General features: G+C 37.1%; 2 protein-coding genes across 2 annotated transcripts in view; one reads left to right on the top strand and one right to left on the bottom strand.

Annotated features, from left to right (window-relative positions):
• The window catches only part of LOC107702807 (A disintegrin and metalloproteinase with thrombospondin motifs 13-like), a 25,630-nt gene extending 21,729 nt beyond the window's left edge, over window positions 1–3,901 (bottom strand). Inside the window, exons 1-7 of the mRNA XM_016505228.1 lie at window positions 3,893–3,901; window positions 2,922–2,988; window positions 2,496–2,764; window positions 2,240–2,402; window positions 549–688; window positions 313–396; window positions 103–227 (exon numbers count right to left, since the gene is read on the bottom strand). Of these exons, the coding sequence (XP_016360714.1) occupies window positions 103–227; window positions 313–396; window positions 549–688; window positions 2,240–2,402; window positions 2,496–2,764; window positions 2,922–2,988; window positions 3,893–3,901 (857 nt within the window). The remainder of the gene's footprint in view (window positions 1–102; window positions 228–312; window positions 397–548; window positions 689–2,239; window positions 2,403–2,495; window positions 2,765–2,921; window positions 2,989–3,892) is intronic.
• A 455-nt stretch (window positions 3,902–4,356) lies between these two features.
• Window positions 4,357–11,811, top strand: part of LOC107702806 (ubiquitin-associated protein 2-like) — a 43,362-nt gene continuing 35,907 nt past the window's right edge. The window contains exons 1-6 of the mRNA XM_016505227.1: window positions 4,357–4,418; window positions 5,592–5,728; window positions 5,835–5,912; window positions 7,491–7,601; window positions 7,863–8,007; window positions 8,165–8,242. Of these exons, the coding sequence (XP_016360713.1) occupies window positions 5,633–5,728; window positions 5,835–5,912; window positions 7,491–7,601; window positions 7,863–8,007; window positions 8,165–8,242 (508 nt within the window). The 5' untranslated portion in view covers window positions 4,357–4,418; window positions 5,592–5,632. The remainder of the gene's footprint in view (window positions 4,419–5,591; window positions 5,729–5,834; window positions 5,913–7,490; window positions 7,602–7,862; window positions 8,008–8,164; window positions 8,243–11,811) is intronic.

Raw genomic sequence — 11,811 nt, 5'->3', positions numbered from 1 at the left:
CCGCATAAACACATTTCATTACACCAAATACACAAAATAATGTTCTTTTTAGCAACATCATATGACCCCTTTAAGAGTGCTCTCTATGGTTTTAGTCCACACCTGTTAATGTATAACAGCAGATCTGCATGTAAAGGGTCAGTGTCAGCATCAGCGTTGACCTTCTGACCCCACTCGCACACACTTTTTAGAGAAGAAGTGATGTTTTCGGAGATCTGGATGTCTGGCTGTGGATTAAAACAAGCTTTATTGTCCTAGTGGATTAATATAATGGCTGTTGTGTACATCATTAGGTCAAACAGCTATTATTACCTTTGGCTCTGTGAGAATGACCATACGGACAAGATGAACTCTTATATTGGCACCGAGAGTAACATCTCTAAGAAGCTCAGAGGCCTGCAAGAGTAGAAAAGATATTTAAACAACACAAAGTATCTTGGGTAGGCACTAACCCTATTCCATACATTGTACATGTCAAATTTATTTTACTTGAGTATGCATTTAAATCCAATGTCTTTTTTGTAACTGAAAATGTAGATTAAACACACACATATGATGTTGAGGTTGGTTAGGATGTATCTCTCAGTGTCTTGCCTATGAGCATCATAGACATCTGGACCCACCACCACTGCTAGCTCCAGATGTGTGACCTCTGACCCCAGAGGTGTCCTCCGTAACCTGAACTGACCTAAGGCAGATGCAGATCACACAGTTGACACAATATAATTATCGTTAGTTTTGTAGTTATTGTTTTTGGAGTGACTGGGCATTAATTACTTCAAAAATTGTGTACTACATTTTAGAAAGCTCTAAGTTTGATCAAAGCAGCACTTTGTATAGTCTATTTACTGAACTTGATACTGAACTTGATTCGGTTTGTAGGCACAATTGCAGCTATACTGATGTTAAGACAAACAGCTTTATTGCAAGCGTGATATTTCTTCTATTTAACAGTTCAATAAATAAATAGTAACTTTCATTATCGCTGGTTATGTTGTCTGTTTTAGCTCCGCTAGCACTGCAGAAACATTGCATGTTTCTGAGCAACAAACAGTTTAGTTCTTTGAAAGAATCAGTGTTTTGTTCAAATTGGTTAAGTGAATAATTCAATGACTTCCTCAGAAAGACTTGTTTTGTTCCTGAATCCATATTTTTGATTTAATCTGTTAAGTGAATGATTCAGATACTCACCCATAAAGACTTGCTCTGCATACAGATATGCCTACTATGTAGTAGACAAAAACCAGTATGTGAAATAAATAGTATGTCTGAATTAGTATTCATAAAACAGAAGGATTCCCAAGACAAAACGGATGACCTACTACTACCGCCGAGATTATGAAGTGTGCATCTGACACTTTAAGTTAGGTGACAATGAGAACATGGTGGATGTACAGTAGTATGTCCAAATTTCATTCACATTACACACATTTGTAGTATGTTGGCATACTTCTTGAATGGTCGTGAAGTAAATTCAAATGTATTCAAAAGTAATACCTATACAGGCAGTATGTGATTTTGGACACAGCTTTGTTTTGTTCCTGAATGAATCAATGTTTTGAACTAATTATTTGACTGAATGATTCAAAGGACTCACTTATTAGTCAATGTCGCCATCTACTGGCGTAACAATGTAAAATGCAGAAAGTGCTCTTATTTTACAGCTGATAATTTGTAACTTAACACTGCGTTTGGTGCTCCTAGTGTGAATGATACACACATTTGTAGTATGTTGGCATACTTCTTGAATGGTCGTGAAGTAAATTCAAATGTATTCAAAAGTAATACCTATACAGGCAGTATGTGATTTTGGACACAGCTTTGTTTTGTTCCTGAATGAATCAATGTTTTGAACTAATTATTTGACTGAATGATTCAAAGGACTCACTTATTAGTCGATGTCGCCATCTACTGGCGTAACAATGTAAAATGCAGAAAGTGCTCTTATTTTACAGCTGATAATTTGTAATTTAACACTGCATTTGGTGCTCCTAGTGTGAATGATGAAACATCCATCAATGATTCAGTTACTTTCAACTGTGACTCTGAAACAATCTGTTTTGTGTTATATAAATAAATCAAGCGCTATATAAATAAAGATTATTTGACTTGGCTTGAACAGCACTTTGAATAGATGGATATAGATGTTTTGCTGTGGACATCAGGCCAGTGATAGGCTTATGGTCAATTATATGGTACTGTATACTGTGTATATTTAACCAATGCAATGTTCACTCACTCTTAGGCTGTTTAAGATGTGTCCTCACTGGTAATGTGTGGGTTAATAGCAGGTGAGGTACACCAGAAGGTAAATCCATAGTAAGCTCCTTCAGATGGTCTATGTGTTTTTGAAGCACCGGCCTAATATTCAGCCTCTTCTCCCCTGACTGAATCAGACCTTGCTGAGGGACAAATACAGACTATGATTAGAAATTTGTCTCCATATAGTACTGTATACGGACAAACACAAAGCACAGCAAAAAGCATCTTCTTACTAATTTGCCATGGCAGATGGGGAGAAGAGTTCTCGTATGCGCTGGTCTCAGTAACTTCAGCTGCTCGCAGCACATATCCTCCCTTTTCTTCACCACGCTCACCGTTGAGTTGATCACCGTCTCCAGACTCGTGGGACAGGACATGGGTTGTTCATTTCTGTGTTGGCCCAGCTCAAAGCTCTCTCCATCACTCTGAAACGAGCACCTCCATAGCCCTCTGAAAGATTCATTCCCTGAGCAATTCACCCACACCAGCTCAAAGTGAGGCACTGAAGAGAACAAACTACTAATGTCAGGGTGTTTACATGTTTAGTTAAAACAAACTGACTTTTTCAAGTCTTTTAAAAGCTCTAATTTGTATTTATGAACCTATTTTGATTCCTCATTCGTGACTAGTATTTCTCAATATCCATGAATCAGACTCACCTGATTTAACGGAAATAGTATCAAAATAATAAAATAAATCTTGAGGTTTCAGAGACTCTAAAAAATCCTGGCAAGAAAAAAACAAAAATTAAATGACATTGAATTAATTAATACAAAGGTTATATTGCACATAAATACTATAAAGTTTCCATCACAAAAGGCAAATTTCAATTGATTTAATAAATTAACACTTCTGTTCAGTTTGAGGTCAGTAAAAGAAAGAAATTCATTAACTTATACTGAGCAAGAATGATCAATTGTTATTATTTTCTTCTTCTTCTTATTATTATTCTTTTGAACTTTCTAACAAACTAACCCAGCTCTCAAACTAACCCAGCTCTCTGTCCCTAGCTCTATCTGTCAATATAACAAATTCCTTGTATGTGCAAACATACTTGGCAATAAAGCTCTTTCTGATTCTGATTCTGATTCTGATTCTATTCATCAAAAATGTCTGAAAACATCTATATTACAGTTTCCACAAAAGAAATATTAAGCAGCTCATCTGTTTTCAACACTGCTAATAATAAGAAATGTTTCTTGAGCAGCAAATCAACATAGCTTTGACATCAGGAATAAATTACGTTTTAAAATATATTAAAATAGAAAACTGGTACAAACTCTTAACTCTTTTATATTTCAGCAAATTTGCAAATGATTTATTAATGATATTTGGTGGGTCAAGAAGTCTGAGACCATATTTAAAATCTGGGATTATGGAAAATCCGACTAATTTCTGTGAATCGGTTCTTTCAGTTCAATGAACTGGTTAAAAAATGATTCAGTGATTCTATTACATCATCACGACGCTAACAAAGCCATATATATATATATATATATATATGCACATATTGATGTTTACACCGGTTTTCTCTATTAATAAGGGTGTTAATTGTAATTTCCCAATCCCAGTTGAAAGAACGAATCCGCCCGTGAACGAATCGATTAATAAATCAATCAGTCAATCAAACCTTAAACATTCTCGTAAAAAATAGACTCTAACGGTTCGGACATTGCTCTCAAAATCACCTACATTTGGCAATAAACAGATGTTTACACATGTTTTTGCTTGCATTCTCGAATCGTGTTGGATAACAAGATCATGTTTTGCACAAACTGGATTTTATTCAGCTCTCACAGGCTGCTGTCATTAAAACAAAAGTGGCAACAAATGCTAAGGCATTATTTCGGAAATTCATGTTAATTTTCAGTAAGGGTACACTCAAATTGTTGTACTGATCATGTAAGTTGTAATTAAAAAAATGAAATTAGAGAAATGCAAATCAGAAACATGATCTAAAATGTTGATTCCTACTGTAAATCTACTTTACGTTTCTATATATAGCCTAGTTAGTAGTAGATTCTGCCATTCTATGCGACACGGGCCAGGGTTTTATTTTAGTAATGTCGCCTGAGCTTTTATTTTGACAAACGGCTTGTTTGTTGTCGCGGGCTTCGCGCTGCTGAATGAGGGAAGCGCGTGCGGTCAGTGGGCAGGTAAAAACACACAGCGTTGAGGGAGAGGAGAGGGTATGTCTGTGATGCCGAGAGGCTGAAACAAAGCCATTACCGTCGACATGTAAAAAGAGCCCATGTTTCTAACTGGACAATGATTAATTGTTTACCTCACTCGATTTCGACACATTAGCGGCAGATGAGCTGTGATCTGTTGACGGTTGTTCGTAGCATTAGCAGCGACGCGGCGTGGTGGAGACCAAACAGTTAGCCGAGACTGTTAGCATCTGCTTGTTTTTACTCCCGTCTAATCTGACTATCCAAAACTGACTGTAAATACATAAATAGGACGTAGTTATGTGTTTTCACTTGCGTTAAAACGATATAGCAATGATATCGCACGAGTCTGTGTCTTTGTTGCTATGGGCCGTTTCAAGGTACGTTACTGTTTGTTTTGAGTCCGTCACGAAGGTGGATATACATGACGGTTGCAGCGAATTCAAACCGTTACCGCGGTTATTTTTAGTCAGCGCTTAGCTGAGATCTTTCCGTGGCTCAAAACGCACCGAGCTCCCTACCTAGACAGCGTTTTTGGCCGAACCGCACGTTAGGAATGCCTAACTATGCGATCTAAATAGGCGACTCGGTTGGTTTTGAGACGCTGCCCTTAAAGGGATAGACCTAAAAATGCGATTTGTTACTCTAATATCGTTTCCAGAATTGATCACGTCTGTTGTTTTTTTTGTTGAACTGTCCCTTTAAGACCGATGTGCTGTTTATATGTTGTTGCAGGCGTGTTTTATTTTTTCAGGAGTGGGGTTTGGGTGGGCGTGTAATTGGACACCAGTCCCCAGACGATGTTTGCATGGCTATATTTAAGTGCTGGACAGATAGAGGGGTGATAGTTTTACATGAGAAGTACAGTGCTGAGTTAAACTAGCCACAGGCCCGCTGCACCTGTCACCAAACCCTTGTACACAAATGTCTTGGGAATATTTTTTTATAGTCTTGTATGCAAGTGTAATAATTAGTGAGGGTGGGGGGGGGGGGGGGGGGTGATAGTCTTACATGAGAAGTACAGTGCTGAGAGTTAAACTAGCTCCTGGCCTGCTGCACCTGTCACCAACCCCGCCGAATACAAATGTCTTGGGAATATTTTTTTTTATAGTATTGAGTGTGTGTAATAATTTGTTTCGGTGTCCTCTTCTCCTCCAGATTTTCTATTTTGTACATACATTATTTTGTATATACTGTTTATGATGACTTCAGTGGTCACTGATGCTGCCAAGGGCAATCGAGACAGAGCCCTACCACAAACCACACACACCTCACAGCCACAGAAACAAATACAGGTGAGCAGTACACGCACTCTTCATCAGTTAGGTGTGGCGTATGCACAGGCCTGAGGACCAACGTGTGTGTTCTGATTATGGAGGCATAACTGTCAACTGTCTCTAGGCCACAGCCGAACAGATCCGACTTGCCCAGATGATTTACGACAAAAACGATGCAGATTTTGAGGGCAAAGTTCAGCAGGTAAGCAACACCAAAATCTACAGAAGTCAGGAACATCATGGCCACAAGTTTGTTTTAACGGTTCATGACTAAATTCCAATACTGAGGACAAAATCTGATATCCAATGCTTAAGATGGAATCGTAGAATCCAGTCATAAAAATGGAATTTACCATATAACACGGAATGTCACAGAATTTGGCAAAATTTGGATGAATAAATCAAAAGTGGGGCTCTACATTTAATCAAATTGCAATATTTTACTTTAAATAGATATCCATTTTAAATATGTGACCCTGGACAACAAAACCAGTCGTAAGGGTCAATTTTTCGAAATTGATGTATGGTTTGTTAGGATAGGACAATATTTGGCTGAGATACAACTATTTGAAAATCTGGAATCTGAGGGTGCAAAAAAAATCTAAATACTGAGAAAATCGCCTTTAAAGTTGTCCAAATTAAGTTCTTAGCAATGCATATTACTAATCAAAAATTAAGTTTTGATATATTTACAGTAGGAAATTTACAAAATATCTTCATGGAACATTATCTTTACTTAATGTCCTAATGATTTTTGGCATAAAAGAAAAATCAATCATTTTCACCCATACAATGTATTTTTGGCTATTGCTACAAATATACCCCAACAACTTAAGACTGGTTTTGTGCTCCAGGGTCACATATGAAGTATGCATGTCTCTGTGTGAATGAGTATGTGTAGTAGACAAAACTAAAAGGTATATACATTCATTTGATTACCAACATTTTTTATAATAAATTTGTGTTAAATAATGAAAAAGAATCCAGATAAATTAAAAACAGACAACACAGAATTTCTGGAAAAAAAAAATCCATAAGGCACTTTTGTTGAATAAATTATTAAATTGTTAGTTTTATTAATTCAATTGATCAGATGTCCTTTTTGATTATTAAACTAATTAAACCATTAAAACAGAATCCAGAATTGCTGACTGCACAACAGCAGCTGTGATTAGTGTGGTCCAATTTGTGATTAAGTAACTCTTTTAAGCCTTTACGTTTCCTTTAATGAATCAGCAAAAATTATTTAAGAATCTGCCAGGACTCTTTGCCTTATTTTGAATCAATGTAATGAATCAGTCAGAGTGGTTCTTCATTCACAGCAGTTACTTTCACATTTCCAACTCAAACCTAATCAAGATTTGTTACTTTTTGTTTACTTAAGGTCCAGACAAATCAATATAATTTCTGTCTGGTAGATAAAAAAAAATTCAAGATCGGTCTTGAACTCTTACCTTTTAGTTTTGAATAAGTCTAATGACTCTCAATGAATCAGAGTGGTTCTTGATTCACTGAACTGCAGTTACTTTCACATGTTTGATTCAATGAATCAAGGTTTTTGTGTTGTATACTTCGCTCAAATGAATCAGTATTAATTTCTGGCTGATAGATGCACATTTAGACAGGGTTTTGTTGTAATAAATTGTAAACTTGTTTTAAATAAAATCTTCAAAATATGTTACAGAATAAATTATTTAATGTAAAATATAATAGTAATAATATAAAATATAATTTATATTTTTGTTGAGTTTGATTGCATTTGGTTGTGTTTGTCTCCTAGCTCATGGAGGTTACAGGCAAAAATCAGGATGAGTGTATGGTGGCCCTTCACGACTGCAATGGGGACGTCAACAGGGCTATCAACTTCCTGCTGGAGGAGGTCACTGTCAAGGTGCGTTCTTTGCTACAGCTGATCATGTTTTACTCGTTTCTGATTCAGTGTCTTTTGTAATTGCATTAATCATACCAGAAAAACTAGTCTGAGTTGAAATAATGTCATGGAGCTTTTCCAACTTTACTAGCCTGCCATACTAGTTACTAAGCTGCTATAGGTCTTTGATAATATTTGATATTAATAATAAAAATTGAGGTTAATAAACCCATGTTTCTGATTCTGTTTTGAATTTTTCTCAACGCTACTTTGATTGCACAGGACTCATGGGAGACAGTTGGCAAGAAGAAAAGTGTTGGAAAAGAAGGGACTGCTCCAGAGAGCAGGGAGAAGAGAGGAGAGAAGGAAGGCAGAGGCCGCGGAGGTCCAAACAGATGTGGCCGAGGCACCAGCCACAACCAGGAAGGTGTGTCTTTCTGTGTGCTTAGTGTGTACATGTCCTAACTTGCATGTATGGTTTGTGTTTTAAGGCAAGGTGTCTAATGAGACCGCATAATAATGTTGTCGCGGTGATTGGAGATCAGGTGTACAGGCATTCACTGTTCTTGGACTTTGGTTTTTAGGGCGGTCGGAAGAGAACGGGTTTGATTCAGCTCCAGGAGTGAGAGGAGGAGACCGTGGGCACAGAGGAAGAGGGAGAGGTAAGTGCATTATATGCACTCCAAGACATTACTGCTCACTAATACGCTGCTGCCCCCAGACGCGGTTTTTAAGTTGATTAGCTGCGAAAAATGAGCTGTCGATTATTCAGAAATATGTTGAAAACTAACACTACCATTCAAAAGATTGGGATTGGTAGGATTTTTTGTGTGTGTGTGTTTTTGATCAACAACTCATTTGTCCAAAAATACAGTAAAACAGTAAATATTGTGAAAAATTATTACAATTTAAAATAAAGTTTTCCAGGTTAAATGTATTTTAAAGTGAATTTTCAGCATCATTACTCCAGTCTTTAGAGTCACATGATCCTTCAGAAATCATCCTAATATGATTTGCTGCTCAAACTTTTCTTTACACATTTACACTGGTACAAAAAAATCAGGGCCCGTATTCACAAAACATCTTAAGCCTAAAAGTAGCTCATAACTCACCAATTTAGGAGAAAATCTTAAAAATAATGGGCGTGTCAGTCCTAAATTTAGGACTCCTACATTTAAAGAAACATGAAACATTTGATGATAATGAGCTTTTAAAAAGGTATCTGCTTTGGTTTGGAGGTTATCCCAATTTTTGATATAAAAATTAAAACATAAAACATTATTTTCCGCATACTGTACATTGTTTCTCCTCTATGCCCCGCCTTTCTGAAACGTGTCGATTTTTACAAAGCTCATCGGTCTGAAAAAGCGAGGTGTGCTCTGATTGGCCAGCTATCCAATCTGATTTATCAAGATTTATCCAATGCGTTGTGATTGGCCGAATGCCTCAAGCGTGTGACTGAAATGTTACGCCCCTTAGCATACGGTGATGCCGTCTCCCAGCAGGACGAGACAAAACCAATAAAACCCATTACAAACGAGGCATTTGTTGCATCCAGTGGGGACATAATTACTGATTATATTGACTTATACTGTCTTTTTACGCATTGCATTGCGTATCGCGCCGCGTAAACATAAAACCATGTCTGCATTTGTGATCGGAGAAACAACAAGCCTACTCTACACTGCTCAAAACTCGCATTTGAATAATCAGTGGAAAATTATTTAAATATAAAAAACGTACTTACAGGCTGTGAGTCAGATGTAGTAAGGACATCGGTAAAACAGTCCATGTGACATCAGTGGCTCAACTTCAGTTTTGTGAAGCTACGAGAATACTTTTTGAGCGCAAAGAAAACCAAAAATAACAATTTTTTCAGCAATTCTTCTCCCCCGAGTTACGTCGTCCGCCATTTTAGAGAGTATCACAACACATACGCACACTTTCCCCTAAGTGTAAACAACACTGATTACGCAGATTACGTTCATGTGCGCGCTTTCTCCCCCGAACGTAAACAACGCTGATTACGTCGATTACGCTCTTCGGTACTCTCCAAAATGGCGGAAGACGTAACTCGGGGGAGAAGAATTGTTAAATAAATTGCTATTTTTGTTTTCTTTGCGCTCAAAAAGTTTGATATATGAGAAACTTTTAACATCCATGGAAACTCTCCAGTGCACTAAATATTCTTTTTAGTGGAAAACTAAAGTTCTTCACAATAATAAAAAGTGTTTTTGTTTTTTAAGAACTGTTAATTGAAAGTTTCTTTGGTGAAATGGTTTTTCTATTGCATTTTGTTGGTTCTTCTTTGGAACCTTTATGCTTGATGCAAGTTCTGCTATCTCAGACTGGGCAGGATGGGGCCTGTTCCTGTGTTGCTATTTGTGTCACTCTGAGCAACGTTTGTAGGGCACTAAATGTGACGAATGCGTTGTTTAAAGCAGCTGCAACTCGAGAGGGGAAGATGGTGAGTGAGGGAGCAAGAATGGGGCAGGAAAGAGTCATCGGAAAGGCCTGTCTTCTGTCTCATGTCTCTTAAAGGGTTAGTTCACCCCAAAATGAAAATTCTGTCATTAATTACTCACCCTCATGTGGTTCCAAACCCGTAAGACCTTCATTCATCTTCTGAACACAAATTAAGATATTGTTGAAATGTGAGAGCTCTCAGACCCTGCATAGACAGCAACGCAACTGTAATGTTCCAGGTCCAGAAATGTAGTAAGGACATCGGTAAAACAGTCCATGTGACATCAGTGGCTCAACTTCAGTTTTGCTACGAGAATACTTTTTGAGCGCAAAGAAAACAAAAATAACCTTTTTTTTAAACAAAATTTATTTAACAATTCTTCTCTCTTGAGTTACGTCTTCCGCCATTTTGGAGAGTACCCAAGAGCGTAATCGACGTAATTAGCGTTGTTTACGTTCGGGGGAGAAAGCGCGCACATGAACGTAATCTGCGTAATCAGTGTTGTTTACACTTAGGGGAAAGCGTGCGTATACATTGTGATACTCTCTAAAATGGCAGAAGACGTAACTCGGGGGAGAAGAATTGTTGAAAAAATTATTTTTGTTTTCTTTGCACTCAAAGTATTCTCGTAGCTTCACAAAACTGAAGTTGAGCCACTGATGTCACATGGACTGTTTTACCGATGTCCTTACTACGTTTCTGGACCTGGGAACATTACAGTTGCGTTGCTGTCTATGGGAGGGTCTGAGAGCTCTCACATTTCATCAAAAATATCTTAATTTGTGTTCCGAAGATGAACGAAGGTCTTACGGGTTTGGAACGACATGAGGGCGAGTAATTTTTGGGTGAACTATCCCTTTAAAGAGGACCGATTACTTCCAGTTTTTAAATGAAAGTTCAGTCTATTATATCTACATTTCATTTCATGTGCAAGAAGATTAGCTAATCATAGCGCTGTGCGATAAAACGATAATGATAATTATCGTGATATAATTTTCCTTGATAAAAAGATAAGATCCAGTGTGAAGCGCTTGAATTCAGCGAAGAACACAAATGAGTCTGTGATTTAAACTAGTTTAAAGACAAATGAAACGGTGCTGACAAACAGCAGAAACACTGTGCGTTACAATACAGTCAGAAGACTTTAAATTTACAAATCGCCATCATTTAACATGAGTTTACTGTAGTAACTAGGGATGTAACGATTAACCGCGAGCCGGTTGAAAATCGATTCAAATATGTGACGATTCAAATCGGTTGAGATGCTAAACAAATCGCGATTCAATTAGGGGTAGGAGTTTATATGAATGTACAGTCAGAGAGTGAATCTGCATCTCATTCAGCTCGTCTGCTGTTTCTGTTTCATGCAGATATTTTTATGTATAGTTTCACAAAACTGAAGTCAAAACATTCTGCTTTTGCTTCAAATTTAGAAATTATACAATGTAATTTAGATAAAAAAAATTCCAATTTTTACCAATTTCGGTTCCAAAGCAAAATACAAAAACATGCTAATTAAAAAATGTTACTATACTTTCATTTAATCCAAACTGTGTACATATTTAATTTTAAAGGGGTTTTGAAAACCTACAGTTATTCAGCCAAGAATAACAACTAAGTTAGCTTAAAAAAAAAAAAAAGCCCAGAACTGCTTTTCTGACTGATATGACACACACAATGTTAACCATCTGTACATTCTCTAACACGCATATTTTAGATTCACAATTAATTTAAAAGCCTCTGGTGTGTAAAAAATAGTAAATA

Source organism: Sinocyclocheilus anshuiensis, unplaced genomic scaffold (assembly GCF_001515605.1).
Source record: "Sinocyclocheilus anshuiensis isolate Anshui unplaced genomic scaffold, SAMN03320099.WGS_v1.1 scaffold366, whole genome shotgun sequence".
NCBI classification, from domain to species: Eukaryota; Metazoa; Chordata; class Actinopteri; order Cypriniformes; family Cyprinidae; genus Sinocyclocheilus; species Sinocyclocheilus anshuiensis.
Note: the sequence above shows the minus strand (reverse complement) of the source record. Positions and strands in the feature narration are given on the sequence as shown.